This window comes from Camelus ferus, chromosome 13 (genome assembly GCF_009834535.1).
Source record: "Camelus ferus isolate YT-003-E chromosome 13, BCGSAC_Cfer_1.0, whole genome shotgun sequence".
Lineage (NCBI taxonomy): Eukaryota > Metazoa > Chordata > Mammalia > Artiodactyla > Camelidae > Camelus > Camelus ferus.
Window position 1 is genome coordinate 24,917,907 of NC_045708.1, and position 12,246 is coordinate 24,930,152.

Sequence of the window (12,246 nt, forward strand, 5' to 3'; positions counted from 1 at the left end):
AGAAGTGGAATTGCTGGATCATACTGTAGTTCTGTTTTTAATTTTTTGAGGAACCTCCAACTGTTTTCCACAATGGCTGCACCAGTCTACATCTCCTCTAACAGTGAATGAGGGTTCTCTTTTCTCCACATCCTCAGCAGCGCTTGCTATCTGTTGTCTTTTTGATGATAGTCATTCTGACGGATGTGAGGTGATAACTCATTGTGGTTTTGACTTCCATTTCCCTGATGATTAGTGATGTGGAGTATCTTTCCATGTGTCTGTTGGCCATCTGCATGACTCTTGGGAAAATGTCTGTCCAGATTCTTTGCCCATTTTTAATTAGATTATTTGGTTTTTTGATATTGAGTTCTATGAGTTCTTTACACATTTTGGATATTAACTCCTTGTCAGATATATAACTTGTAAATATCCTCTCCCATTCAGTAGGTTACCTTTTCATTTTGTTGATGGTTTCCTTTGCTATGCCAAAGCTTTTTAGTTTGATGTAGTCCCATTTGTTTATTTTTGCTTTGGTTTCCTTTGCCTGAGGAGACAAATCAAAAAAAAATTTTTTTTTTTACTAAGACTGGTGTCAAAGTTTTCCACCTGTGTTTTCTTCTAGTTTTATGGTTTCAGGTCTTACATTTGAGTATTCAGTCCATCTTGAGTTTAATTTTGTATATGGTGTGAGAAAACAGTCCAGTTTCATTCTTTTGCATGTAGCTCTCTAGTTTTCCCAACACAATTTATTGAAGAGGCTGTCTTCTCCCCATTATGAATTCTTACCTCCATTGTCTTAGATGAATTGACCATATAAGTGTGGGTTTATGTCTGGGTTCTCTGTTCTGTTACATTGATCTACATGTCTTTTTCTCGTCCCAGTTCCACGCTGTTTTGATTACACAACTTTGTAGGATACTTGACTCTTGAACAATTCTTGGGTTGTGGTGCCTACCATACTCACAATCAGAAATCCACATAGAACTTTACAGTCAGCCTTCCTTATCCATAGTCCCACATCTGCAGATTCAAACAACTGTGTATTTTATAGTACAGCAGAAAATATTTATTGAAAAATACCTGCATATAAGTGGCCCCATGTAGTTCAAACTCATGTTATTTAAGGGTCAACTGTAGTTTGAAGTCAGAGGGTGTGGTACCTCAAGTTTTGTTCTTTCTCAGGATTGCTTTGGCAACTAGGAGTCTTGTGGTTCCATATAAATTTTAGGTTTATTTGCTCTGTTTCTGTGAAAAATGCCATTGGTATTTTGATAGGAATTGCATTGAATCTGTAGGTTATTTTCCTGTAGACATTTTGACACTCTTCTTTCAGTTCATGAGCATGGTGTATCTTTCCATTTATTTGAGTTGTCTTTGATTTTATTCATTGAGGATCTTACAGTTTTCAGAGTACAGGTCTTTCACCTCTTTGGTTAAATGTATTCCTAGGTTTTTTATTATGTTTGATGCAATTGTAAATGAGGTTTTTTTAAAAAATTTCTCTTTCTGATAGATCATTTTGAGTGTATAGAAATGCCAAAGACTTCTGCATATTAATTTCATATCCTATAAATTTTAGTTAAAATTTACTGAATTAGTTAATATTTACTGAATATTTACTGAATTTGTTCTGTTAGTTTTATGGTAGTGTCTTTAGGATTCTATATATAGTATCGTGCCATCTGCATACAGTGACAGTTTACTTCTTCCTCTCCAGGTTGGATTCCTTTTGTTCCTTTTTCTTGTCTGATTGCCATGGCTAGCACTTCCAATAGTATGTTAATTAAAATTATCAAGAGTGGGCATCCTTGTCTTATTCCTGATCTTAGAGGAAATGGTTTCCGCTTTTCACTGTTGAGTATGTCAGCTGTGAGTTTATTATATATGGCCTTTACTATGTTAAGGCATGTTCTCTCTACAGCCACCTACCTTGTGAGGTTTTTTTAGTCATAAATGAGTGTTGAATTTTCTCAAAAAAAGCTTTCTCTACATCTGTTGAGATGATCTTTAATACTTTTTATCTTATGCTTTTTGTTTTGTTAATGTGGTGTATCACATTGATTTGTGGATATTGAACTATCCTTGCATCCCTGAGATAAATCCCACTTGCTCATGGTGTATGATCCTTTTAATATATTGTTGAATTCGGTTTGCTAATATTTTGTTGAGGATTTTTGCATCTGTAATATTGGCCTCCAATTTTGTTTGTGTGGTGTCTTTGTCAAGTTTTGGTATCAGGGTGATGCTGGCTTTGTAGAGTGAGTTTAGAAATAGTTCCTTCCTCTTATATATTTTGGAATAATTTTGAGAAGGATACATATTAACTCTTCTTTAAGTGTTTGCTAAAATTCATCTGTGAAGCCATCTGATCCTGAACCTTTGTTGGGAGTGTTTTGATTACTGCTTCATTTTCATTACTGGTGGTTAGTCTTTTTGTATTTTCTATTTCTTCCTTATTTACTTTTGAAAGATAGTATATTTGTGGGAATTTATCATTTTCCTCTAGGTTGTCCAATAGTTTGGTATATAATTGTTCATAGTAATCTCTTATGATCTTTTGTATTTCTGTGGTGAGTTGTAATTTCTGTTTCATTTTTCATTTTATTCATTTGGGCCCTTTGGTTTTTGTTTGTTTTCTTGATGAATCTGGCTAAAGATTTGTCAGTTTTGTTTATCTTTTCAAAGGACAAGCTGATAGTTTCATCTATGTTTTTTATTAGTCTCTTACTTCATTTATTTTTGCTTTGATCTTATAATTTTCTTCCTTCTAGTAACTTTGGGTTTTGTTTGTTCCTAGTTTGGGGGATCCTTTAGGTGTAATGTTAGATTATTTGAGATTTTTCTTGTTTCCTGAGATAGACCTGTGTCACTATAAATTTTCCTCTTAGAACTGTTTTTGCAGCATTCCATAGATTTTATCTCAAAGTATTTTTTTGTTTTCTGTTTGATTTCTTGAATGATCCATTGATTGTTTAGTAGCATGTTGTTTATACTCCACGTTTGTGTTTTTTTCTTTCTTTTTTTTTTTTTTAGTTAATTTCTTTGTTTTAAAATTTTATTTATTTCTTTATTTATTGGGGGCGGGAATTAGGTTTATTTATTACTTTATTTATTTTTAATGGAGGTACTGGGCACTGAATGCAGGACCTTGTGCATGCTAAGCATGCACTCTACCACTGAGCTAATAACCCTCCCCACTTTTTTAGTTAATTTCTAGTCTCATATCATTGTGATCAGGAAAGATGCTTAATATGATTTCAGTTTTCTTAAACTTACTGAGATTTGTTTTGTGGCTAACATGATATATCTATCAAGTCCATCTGGTTTAATATGTCATTTAAGGCCAATGTTTCCTTATTGATTTTGTGTCTGGATGATCTATCCATTGATGTAAATGAAGTGTTAAAGTCCTCTCCTATTATTGTGTTATTGTCACTTTCTCCTTTTATGTCTGTTAACATTGCTTTATATATTTATGTGCTCCTATGTAGGATACATACATATATACAAGTATTTCATCTTGTTGGATTGATCCCTTTATCATTATGCAAGCCTTCTTTGTCTCTGTTTTAGTCTGTTTGATCTAAGTGTTGCTACCCCAGCTTTCTTTTTGTTTCCATTTGAATGGAATATCATTTTCCTTCCCCTTACTTTCAGTCTGTGTGTATCTTTAGATCTGAAGTGAGTCTCTGGTAGGCAGTATATATATGCCTTATTATATAGGATCTTATTTTGGTATCCATTCATCCACCATGTCTTTTGATTGGAGCATTTAGTCTATTTACATGTAATTATTATAGGTGCATACTTATTACTATTTTGTTATTGTTTTCTGGTGGTTCTTGCTGTTCTTGTCTGCTTCTTTTGCTTTCTTCCCTTGTGATTTGATGGCTGTTTTTAGTGTTATGTTTGTATTTCTTTCTCTTGTATGTGTTTGTGTGTGTTATTGGTTTTTGGTTTGTGGTTACCATGAGGTTATTATATAACAACTTAATATATGTAGCAGTGTATTTTAAGTTGATGGTTGCTTTAGTTTGACTGCATTCTAAAAGTACAGTTTTTACTCCTCCGCCACCTCACCTTTTATGTTTTTGACATAATATTTTACTTTAAAAAATGTTTATACATTGTTTAATAATTGTAGGTTATGTGATTTTACTACTTTTGTCTTTTAACCTTCATACTAGCTATATAGGTGGTTGATTCACTACCTTTACTGTATGTTTGCCTTTACCGTGAGGTTTTTTCCCAGAATTTTCATATTTCTAGTTACAACCTTTTCTTTTATGTTTAAAGAAGTCCTTTTAATATTTATTTTAAGTTCAGTTTAGTGTTGATGAACTCCTTTAGCTTTTGCTTGTCTGGGAACTCTTTATTTCTCCTTTAATTCTGAAGGATAATCTTGCTGGATAGAATATTCTTGGTTGTAAATTTTTTCCTTTTATCATTTTGAATATGTCATGCCCACTCCCTTCTGGCCTTTGAGGTTTCTGCCAAAAGCCAGCTGACAGTCTTAATGGGGGTTCCTGTATATGTAACTATTTGTTTTTCTGTTGCGGCTTTTAATATTCTCTCTTCATCTTTAACTTTTTGACGTTTTAATTATAATGTGTCCTGGTGTGGGTTTCTTTGGATTCATCTTGTTTGAGACTCTCTGTGTTTCCTGAACTTGGATGTCTGTTTACTTAGCCAGGTGAGGGAGGTTTTCCGCCATTATTTTTTCAGATAGATTTTCTTTTTCTTTTTCTCTCTCTTCTGGGATCCCTATAATGCAAATGTTAGCATGCTTGATGTCCCCAGAGGTCTTTTAAACTAGCCACATTTTTTTTATTTCTCCCTACTTTTTGCTCCTCTAATTGGGTGATTTACACTACCCCCTTTTCCAGGACACTTATCTATTCTTCTGCATCATCTAATCTGCTGTTGATTCCCTCTTGTGTATTTTTCATTTCAGTTACTGTATTCTTCATCTCTGATTAATTCTTTTAATATTTTGTATCTCTTTGTTAAAGTTCTCAGTGTTCCTCTAGTCTTCTCTTGAATTTAGTTAATATATTTTTATATGGTGGAAATTACCCATAATTTTTTGATTTTTTAATTTATTGAAGTGTAGTTCATTTACAGTGTTTCAAGTATACAGCAAAGTGATTATTTTGTACACATACATTTTTGTTCAGATTCTTTCCCATTGTAGGTTATTATAGATACTGAATATAGTTTCCTGTGCTATACAGTAGGTCCTTGTTGTTTATCTCTTTTATATATAGTAGTGTGTAGGGTTATTATCTTTATGACCATTATTTTGCACAGTGGCCATGCTAATCTTCTCTGTATTGTTCCCAGTTTTAGTATATATGTTGCTGAAGCAAGCACTATGACCATTATTTTGAACTCTTTATCTTGTAGATTGCCTATCTTTGTTTTGTTTAGTTCTCTTATTTTGATGTTTTTGTCTTATTCTTTCTTTTGGAACATACTCCTTTTTCTCCTCAATTTTTCTAGCTCTCTGTGTTTGTTTCTTTGTATTAGATAGATCAGCTACATCTCCCAGTCTAAAAGGCCTGGCTTCATGTAGAAGCTATCCTGTAAGGCCCAGTAGTGTGGGTCCCCTGGTGGACAAAGCCAGGTGCTCCTGGAGTGTCACCTGTGTGGGCTGCATGCACCCTCCTGTTGTGGCTGGGCCATGATGGCTGTGGCTGTGCTAGTGTGCAAGGCTGGCCCTGACACAGCTGACTGTAATGCCTAGCCATGACTGTTGTGGGTGCTCTGGTGTGTGGGACCAGCTGTTTTGGATGGGCTCCAGTACTAGCTGAAGCCACTTGCTGGGTATGATGGGGTGGAGAGTTGCTTTGGAGGAGCACCAGCTGGGATGGATTTGCAGGTGAACTGAGATAAAATGGGGAGAGTCATAAACAGTGCCTGCCAGCACCAGACTTGCTAGGTAGAAGGTAAGCAAAAAACATGTTCACCAGTGTCTGCACAACCAGAGGAAATTCTAAAAGATCCCTGCCTGTCCTGCATACACCCTAAACTCAGTTGCTGAATCTCCTTCATGTCTGACCCAGGCCTTTTCAGAGTCCTGCTTCTGTAGTGGGACTTGGAGCAAGACAGTTTTTCGTGCACACTTTAAGAGTGGAGTTTTGGTTTCCTGCAGCTCTCTGGACGTAAGCCCCGCTGGTTTTCAAAGCCAAGTGTTACGGGGCTCTTCTTTCTGGTGCTGAGGAGCACATCCAGCTCCTCAGGAGGACGCCTGCAGCTGTGCCCCGTCCTGCCTGTGCGTCACTGCACCCGAGGCGTGGTCCTGGCCAGAGGATCTCTGCCCCTCATACCCATCTCAGTGGGGCCTTTTCTTTTTATCCTTAGTTGTGGAAAATCTTTTCTGCCAGTCTTCAAGTCTTTCCCAGAGATAGTCTCTCTATGTGTAGTTACAGTTTGGGTGTCTCTGTGTCAGGAGATGAGCCCAAGATCTTCCTACTCTGCCATCTTGTCCCCTCTCTGGTAAGATTTCTGTTTGAAGTCTTGTTAGTATTCAAACAGACACTTATCACAAGAGTAATTGCAAATTCTAGACATGGAATTGTGTATCTTTAGTTTAACATTTAAATATGTTTGTTTATTGTCAGGGCCAGGTTAAAGGTTTGACTCAAAATTGGAGGAATCACTTGCTCTTCAGTGTGCTTTTATAGGCTTTTAAATTAGAAATTCTGATTTAATTGGTGTAGGTTATACCCCAGGTAACCTGCATTTAAAAACTTCCCAGGAAATTTAAATGTACAACCAGGGTTGAAAATCATGGATTTTGAGGCAACAGATGCGTGAATAACTAGTTAAAAGGAACCTGCATAACTTAAATCTCCTGTTTCTAAATCTTTTTTCTTTTTTGACTAGAGCACCTCTTTTTAGTTAATATTGTCCAATTCTGAAAGAACTTAAATGTGACTTAGAGTATATTCTTTTGTACACAGTAGAATAATGTCAGCAGTGACAATTTTATTAGAAATGATCTTGTATTCCAAAAAATAGCATATTAAATAAGAGTTTGTTTTTAACGTTTAAAAAGTTAATATTGTTTTATGGAAACAGAAATTAAATTTATTAATTTTGACCAAAATTATAAGTTCTGAAATTACCAAAGTCAAGTTGTTAACTTCCTTGGGGGTAAGAGTGAAATATATATTTTGAAGGTGAGATTTTTAAATTACTGAAACTAGAATCTGTAAAGAATAATTGTGATGTTCATCTTTGTGTTAACTTTTTTCTCAGTTGCTCCTTCACTTTAGAAAATACTAAGATTATCTTGGTATTTCAACACATGTCTGTGTCCCATTTCCTTTGTTTTGTTCATATGTAGCCCACTCTGTGCTCTTAATTGATATTAATTCAGGGAAGGAGAGGCAATGAGGTAAATATTTCCCTGTTCTCTGATGAGATGCTTGACAAGATTGGTGATAATTCAGCTTCTTTTCTGAGTAACTAGCAAAGTCTTTCTATTTAGGTAACCTCTAAATGGAAAACTGAGTGAATTCTGTTTAAGTAATAACTAATACAGGAAACTGGGGAAAGTTCTGGATCAGTTGTTAAAAGCAGCTGTAAAAAAAGAAAAAAGCCTTTTTCCCCAGGTTCTCAGATCCGCCTTCTATTCTCTTGAAGATTGAATGGAGAAAGTGGGAAAGAAAGAGCCCACCTTCCATGTCTTCACCCCAGCTTCTTTCTGACAACCCTTGGCCTCTGCAAAATCCTGTTGGTAAAAAAGGGTTTGTTCTTTCTTTATCAAATGATCAGCTTTACTGAGAATTTCTTTTCTCAGCAGAGATTTCATTTCTTATAATGCTGTAACAGATGAAAGAGTCTTAAATGTCCAGTGGACAGTGGTGCCCCACAAGAGAAATATTTTCAGATAAAAAGGTGACAATTTCTATCTTGATCTCTACTGTAGGAGAAGAAAGAGCACTTGAAACCCACCCCCACCCCCGCCCTTTTATCTTGCTACGGCTTAAGAACTCTTTGCCTAATAAATTCTCTCAAAAAAGTTAGGTTCAAAATTGAGACACACTCTCAAGCATTATGCTTTTTGTCATGCTGCTCCCACTTTGGTGAGGAGGGCAACGTAAATTTTACAGGACAAGGACTTTCTTTTGATTTTGTTTTATTAACCTAGCACTAATCTAGCATGTCCTTGGGTCTCAGTAAATATTTGTTGAATGAGTGAGTAAGTGAAAGGAAGGGGGAGGGAGTGACAGTTCTAACTGGAAGCAAAGCTCATTAGGTATCTTAAGATTTGAAGAAAAGACTCTTCTAATGTTTTGATGACTATTTTCCATCTCAAGATAAACTAACTGTTGGCAAGAGGAAACGAAATGAAGATGATGAGGTTCCAGTGGGTGTGGAGATGGCAGAGAACACTGACAACCCACTAAGATGCCCAGTACGACTTTATGAGTTTTACCTGTCAAAATGGTAAGTGATTTTCCTCTGAACTAGATATAACATCCTTCAAAAGGTAGTCAACATATTTTAGATTTCGGATGCTTGAATATCAGAAATGTAGCTGTCTGTGAGTTTAAACAAGGATTTACATCTAATTTCATTTTCCCCCAGTCTTATAACTGCCTGAATTTTGAACCAAGAAGCAAATTGATTTATCTTAATAAATTTTTTTTCCAAAAGTCTCTTCAAAAGCAAGAATTACTGCCATCGTTTGATCTTTACAACTGTTGCTCAACCTTGTGTTATATCCAAGCTGCTGTGATTTTATTATTTATAGAGAGAAGAGGAGGAGAAATTGTACTGCTAAACCTATAAATAGGAGAATTGCTTAAAGAATTGAAATTTTTGAGTGGTGTTTTTTTACAGAAACCTTATGACTTTAGAGTTGTAAGATCCACACTAACCTACTTTTTCCTCAGAAATTTAACGACTAGGTTTGCTCTTTGATAATGTGTACTGAGTGCTCTTGGAGCTCATTCCAGGATACTGGGTGCTCAGCCGTCGTGTCACATGTTAGTTGAATTTTTGGTTGCTCCTGGTAAGTTTTAAGTACTAAAGTTTGTGAAAGATTTACATTTTGTCGTCTATTAACATTATACTCACTTCCAATCCAGTGTGATTCTTGAGTGTAGGAGAAGAAATGTGGAGTTACAGGTTGCTCCTGGGGGAAAATGCCTATAAGCTTACTTATCTCTGTGGGTAGATTGTTTATAATATTCGTCACAGTACAGAAAAGTTGAGAGCCATTATATTTAGAGTAGTTACGTATTTCCTATACTCTCTGATCCCCAATTTTTCTTGCTTTTTTTCCTTCTTATTTTTTTCCCTATGGATAGTTCTGAAAGTGTGAAGCAGAGGAATGATGTGTTTTACCTTCAACCTGAGCGCTCCTGTGTTCCAAATAGCCCCATGTGGTACTCCACATTCCCGATAGACCCTGGGACCCTGGACACCATGTTAACACGTATCCTCATGGTGAGGGAGGTACATGAAGAACTTGCCAAAGCCAAATCAGAAGACTCTGATGTTGAATTATCAGATTAAAGTGGAAGTGGGGTTCCTATTTTCATACACGTTGGTATGCACCAAACTGTGAATGCATCCAGCTTTGGAAAACGATCTATTAAGTCCAAGTCCTCTTGACTTGATTATAAGATAATGGAAAACAGACAACTCGTGAACCACAGTGTGGATGTACAAATGAAAATTGAAGGAAAGAATATGAACTGAGAAATGTTGTCCTTTGGCAGTGATATAGTTCTTAGACATCTTCAGAATGACTAACCAATTCTTCTGAGTGGTGCATAATCTTATTTTGTTTGGGAATAACAAATTGTGGAATATTTTTAAGGAAAACTGTTGTATAAAACTCTACCATAGTAACCTTAGACCTTAGAGAGGTAGCTTTGGAGTGAAACCTTGGCTGCAATAGGCTACTTGGGCAAGCCCCATGTAAAAGTCAGGAGAGAGATCAGTGCAGACCTAAGAGTGACATCAGATGAGAGCTGTGGGACCCAGACTTGAAGACCGAATAAAAATACTCAACTTTTTTTTAAAAGGTAGAGAGTGAAGTGGTCTTGATTTTGATTTTCACTGCCAAGCCAGTTCTGTGAAGGGTAGAAGCCTCTGGTGCTTTTGCCATGGGGCCCCTCATGTCAGGGAAAAAGGCCTTCACTGCTGTTCACACAGTAATGTATCCCTTTCACTTTCTGGGTCTAGCCTTCTCAGCTGTGGCTCTGGATGTGGGTAAATTAAGTTAAAGGGGCTGAAACTCTGCAAAAATGATCATGCACACAGAAAACTTCTGGAGCCCATTAGACCCCAAGTGTCCTGAAATGTTCGTAGAAAACCCACTAAAATGCCCACTTCTCTGGGTGTCAGCCTTTATTGCTGCTGTCTCATAGCATGAGCTGTGGTACACAGAAATGGAGGTTCTCCTTTTGTCTTCATTTTATCCCCAAAAGGCAGCTTTTCTCCCATTGTTTTATCTTCCTGTTTCCCAAATAATTCCTCTTATTTTTGTCTTTTGCACCAGTTTCTGGAGGCCCTTGTCATTTCAAAAAGAATAGTCCCTCTCCTTACTCTGGCAAACCTGTGGGTAACTCCACAAAGACAGTGTTACTTAGCTATCAGAATTATGGTAGAAAAGGCCCTAGTGTATTCACTAAGTTCAGTAAAGCATTTGGAAGATGACCTTGTTGCCCTAAGAAACTTGAAAATAGGATTCTGGGCTTAGGATACAAAGACATTGACTGTCGTGCGTATCCACAAGCAGGTGGTCTTATAGCATTATTCCAAACTCTAGCTGTTTTAGTAGGTCAATGAGGACTGCAAGTCATAGGTGTGTTTGGCATATCGATCCATCTCCTTCATCTTCATTCTGTTTCTTCCCCACAAAATTTTGAATCAAAGCTTTTATGATATTGCCCAATCAGAATTTCTTTAGCTGAGGTTAATTTGACCCTACAATAGAAGTGAGAGAAGTCCAAAAAGCCTCTTAGAAATTTTAACCTTAAAAGACTTTTCAATATGTCCCATTTTTTTAGATGGGAGTGGAAGGTGTTTTTTGTTCTTTTTGTTTGTTTGTTTTTTAAATAAAGTCATTTAACTACAATAAAAATTTAAAAGTAGGCCTTTTGACATTGTGTACTTATGGTTCTATCCCTCTGCCTGTAACAAATTTTGTTTTTGTTACCAACAACTATGTGCAAGAAGTAAATCTGCCCCAATTAATTGTACGATTAATTCCATCTGTGTTTGTCATTTCTGACTGGAAAACTTACTTCCAGAGCTTGTTTGATATGGAGGAAAAACAATTGGATTGTCTGATAAGTCTGCCAATAAACTATCCAGAAACATCAGGTGTAATAGTCCCCACTATACAAATTTTATGGTTTATACAAACACTAATATTTCCCCTTCTGTAGCTGTATGAAAAGCAGATATTTGGCATAGTAGATAAATTGTTTAAAAAAAAAAAAACAGAGAAAAAAAAATCTGTTATCTTTTAACTGAGAACAGCCAGTACCCAGGTAAATGACTGTGTCAGGATTTCAGTTGCATGTTAGTCCATGGAGTCGTCCAGATCCTAAATTAATTCATAAAAGAAAATATTGATTAATTATTGGTCATTCCTCATAAGCATAGCTGTTGATATATGTCAGTTATTTGCTTTTTAAAATTGTATTAAAATTATGTAAAGTTACTTTTTTTCCAGGGAGAAAAAAATATCAAACAAGAGAAACATTAAATTATCCATTCTTTTCTTTTTTTGTTTCTTAGACACTTTTGGGTTTTCCCCTTGCAGAAACCATAGAAATATTCCCTTAGAATAAAATAGTATATTTGTATTTGATGGGTGAATTATTCTTTTTCTTTTATGTCTTCAAAGAATTTTTTTTTCCGCTGTTAGACCCTATTGGTATGACCCAACAGGTGGTGTATCACAAAGAGAGCAGTTTTCAGAAAATAAATTATTTGGTCTTTACTCAGTCCAGTACACATATTGTTTCATTGCAAAATCTTTTCAGTTTTTTTCCCGTCAAAGACTTGTTCGGATTTTTAATTTGTTAACTATTTTCAAAGCCCTGAAAGCTGTAAGGATAAGGTATCATGTGTATATTTTGTTTCAGGCAGACTTTCTTTGAGATTTACAAAGCTGCATCGGTTCAGCGTGAATCATTTTGAAATTGTGAGATTAGAATAAAGAATATACCCCTCCTTCCGTATAAACATGGATTCAGCCTGGGAGTGTGAGGCCGATTTCCCTCAGACTCC

The 12,246-nt window shown here is 35.9% G+C and overlaps 1 protein-coding gene and 1 non-coding gene across 8 annotated transcripts in view; one reads left to right on the forward strand and one right to left on the reverse strand.

Annotated features, from left to right (window-relative positions):
* The window catches only part of ZMYM4 (zinc finger MYM-type containing 4), a 145,644-nt gene extending 133,825 nt beyond the window's left edge, over positions 1-11,819 (forward strand). For all 7 annotated transcript variants that reach the window (XM_032495893.1, XM_032495894.1, XM_032495897.1 and 4 more), the window contains 2 exons: positions 8,310-8,439; positions 9,306-11,819. In XM_032495893.1, coding sequence (XP_032351784.1) covers positions 8,310-8,439; positions 9,306-9,513 — 338 coding nt within the window. In that variant the 3' untranslated portion in view covers positions 9,514-11,819. The remainder of the gene's footprint in view (positions 1-8,309; positions 8,440-9,305) is intronic.
* LOC116668389 lies at positions 5,252-5,355 on the reverse strand. Its single transcript, XR_004325557.1, has one exon. It is a non-coding gene; the product is annotated as a U6 spliceosomal RNA (small nuclear RNA).
* Positions 11,820-12,246: the final 427 nt, after the last annotated feature.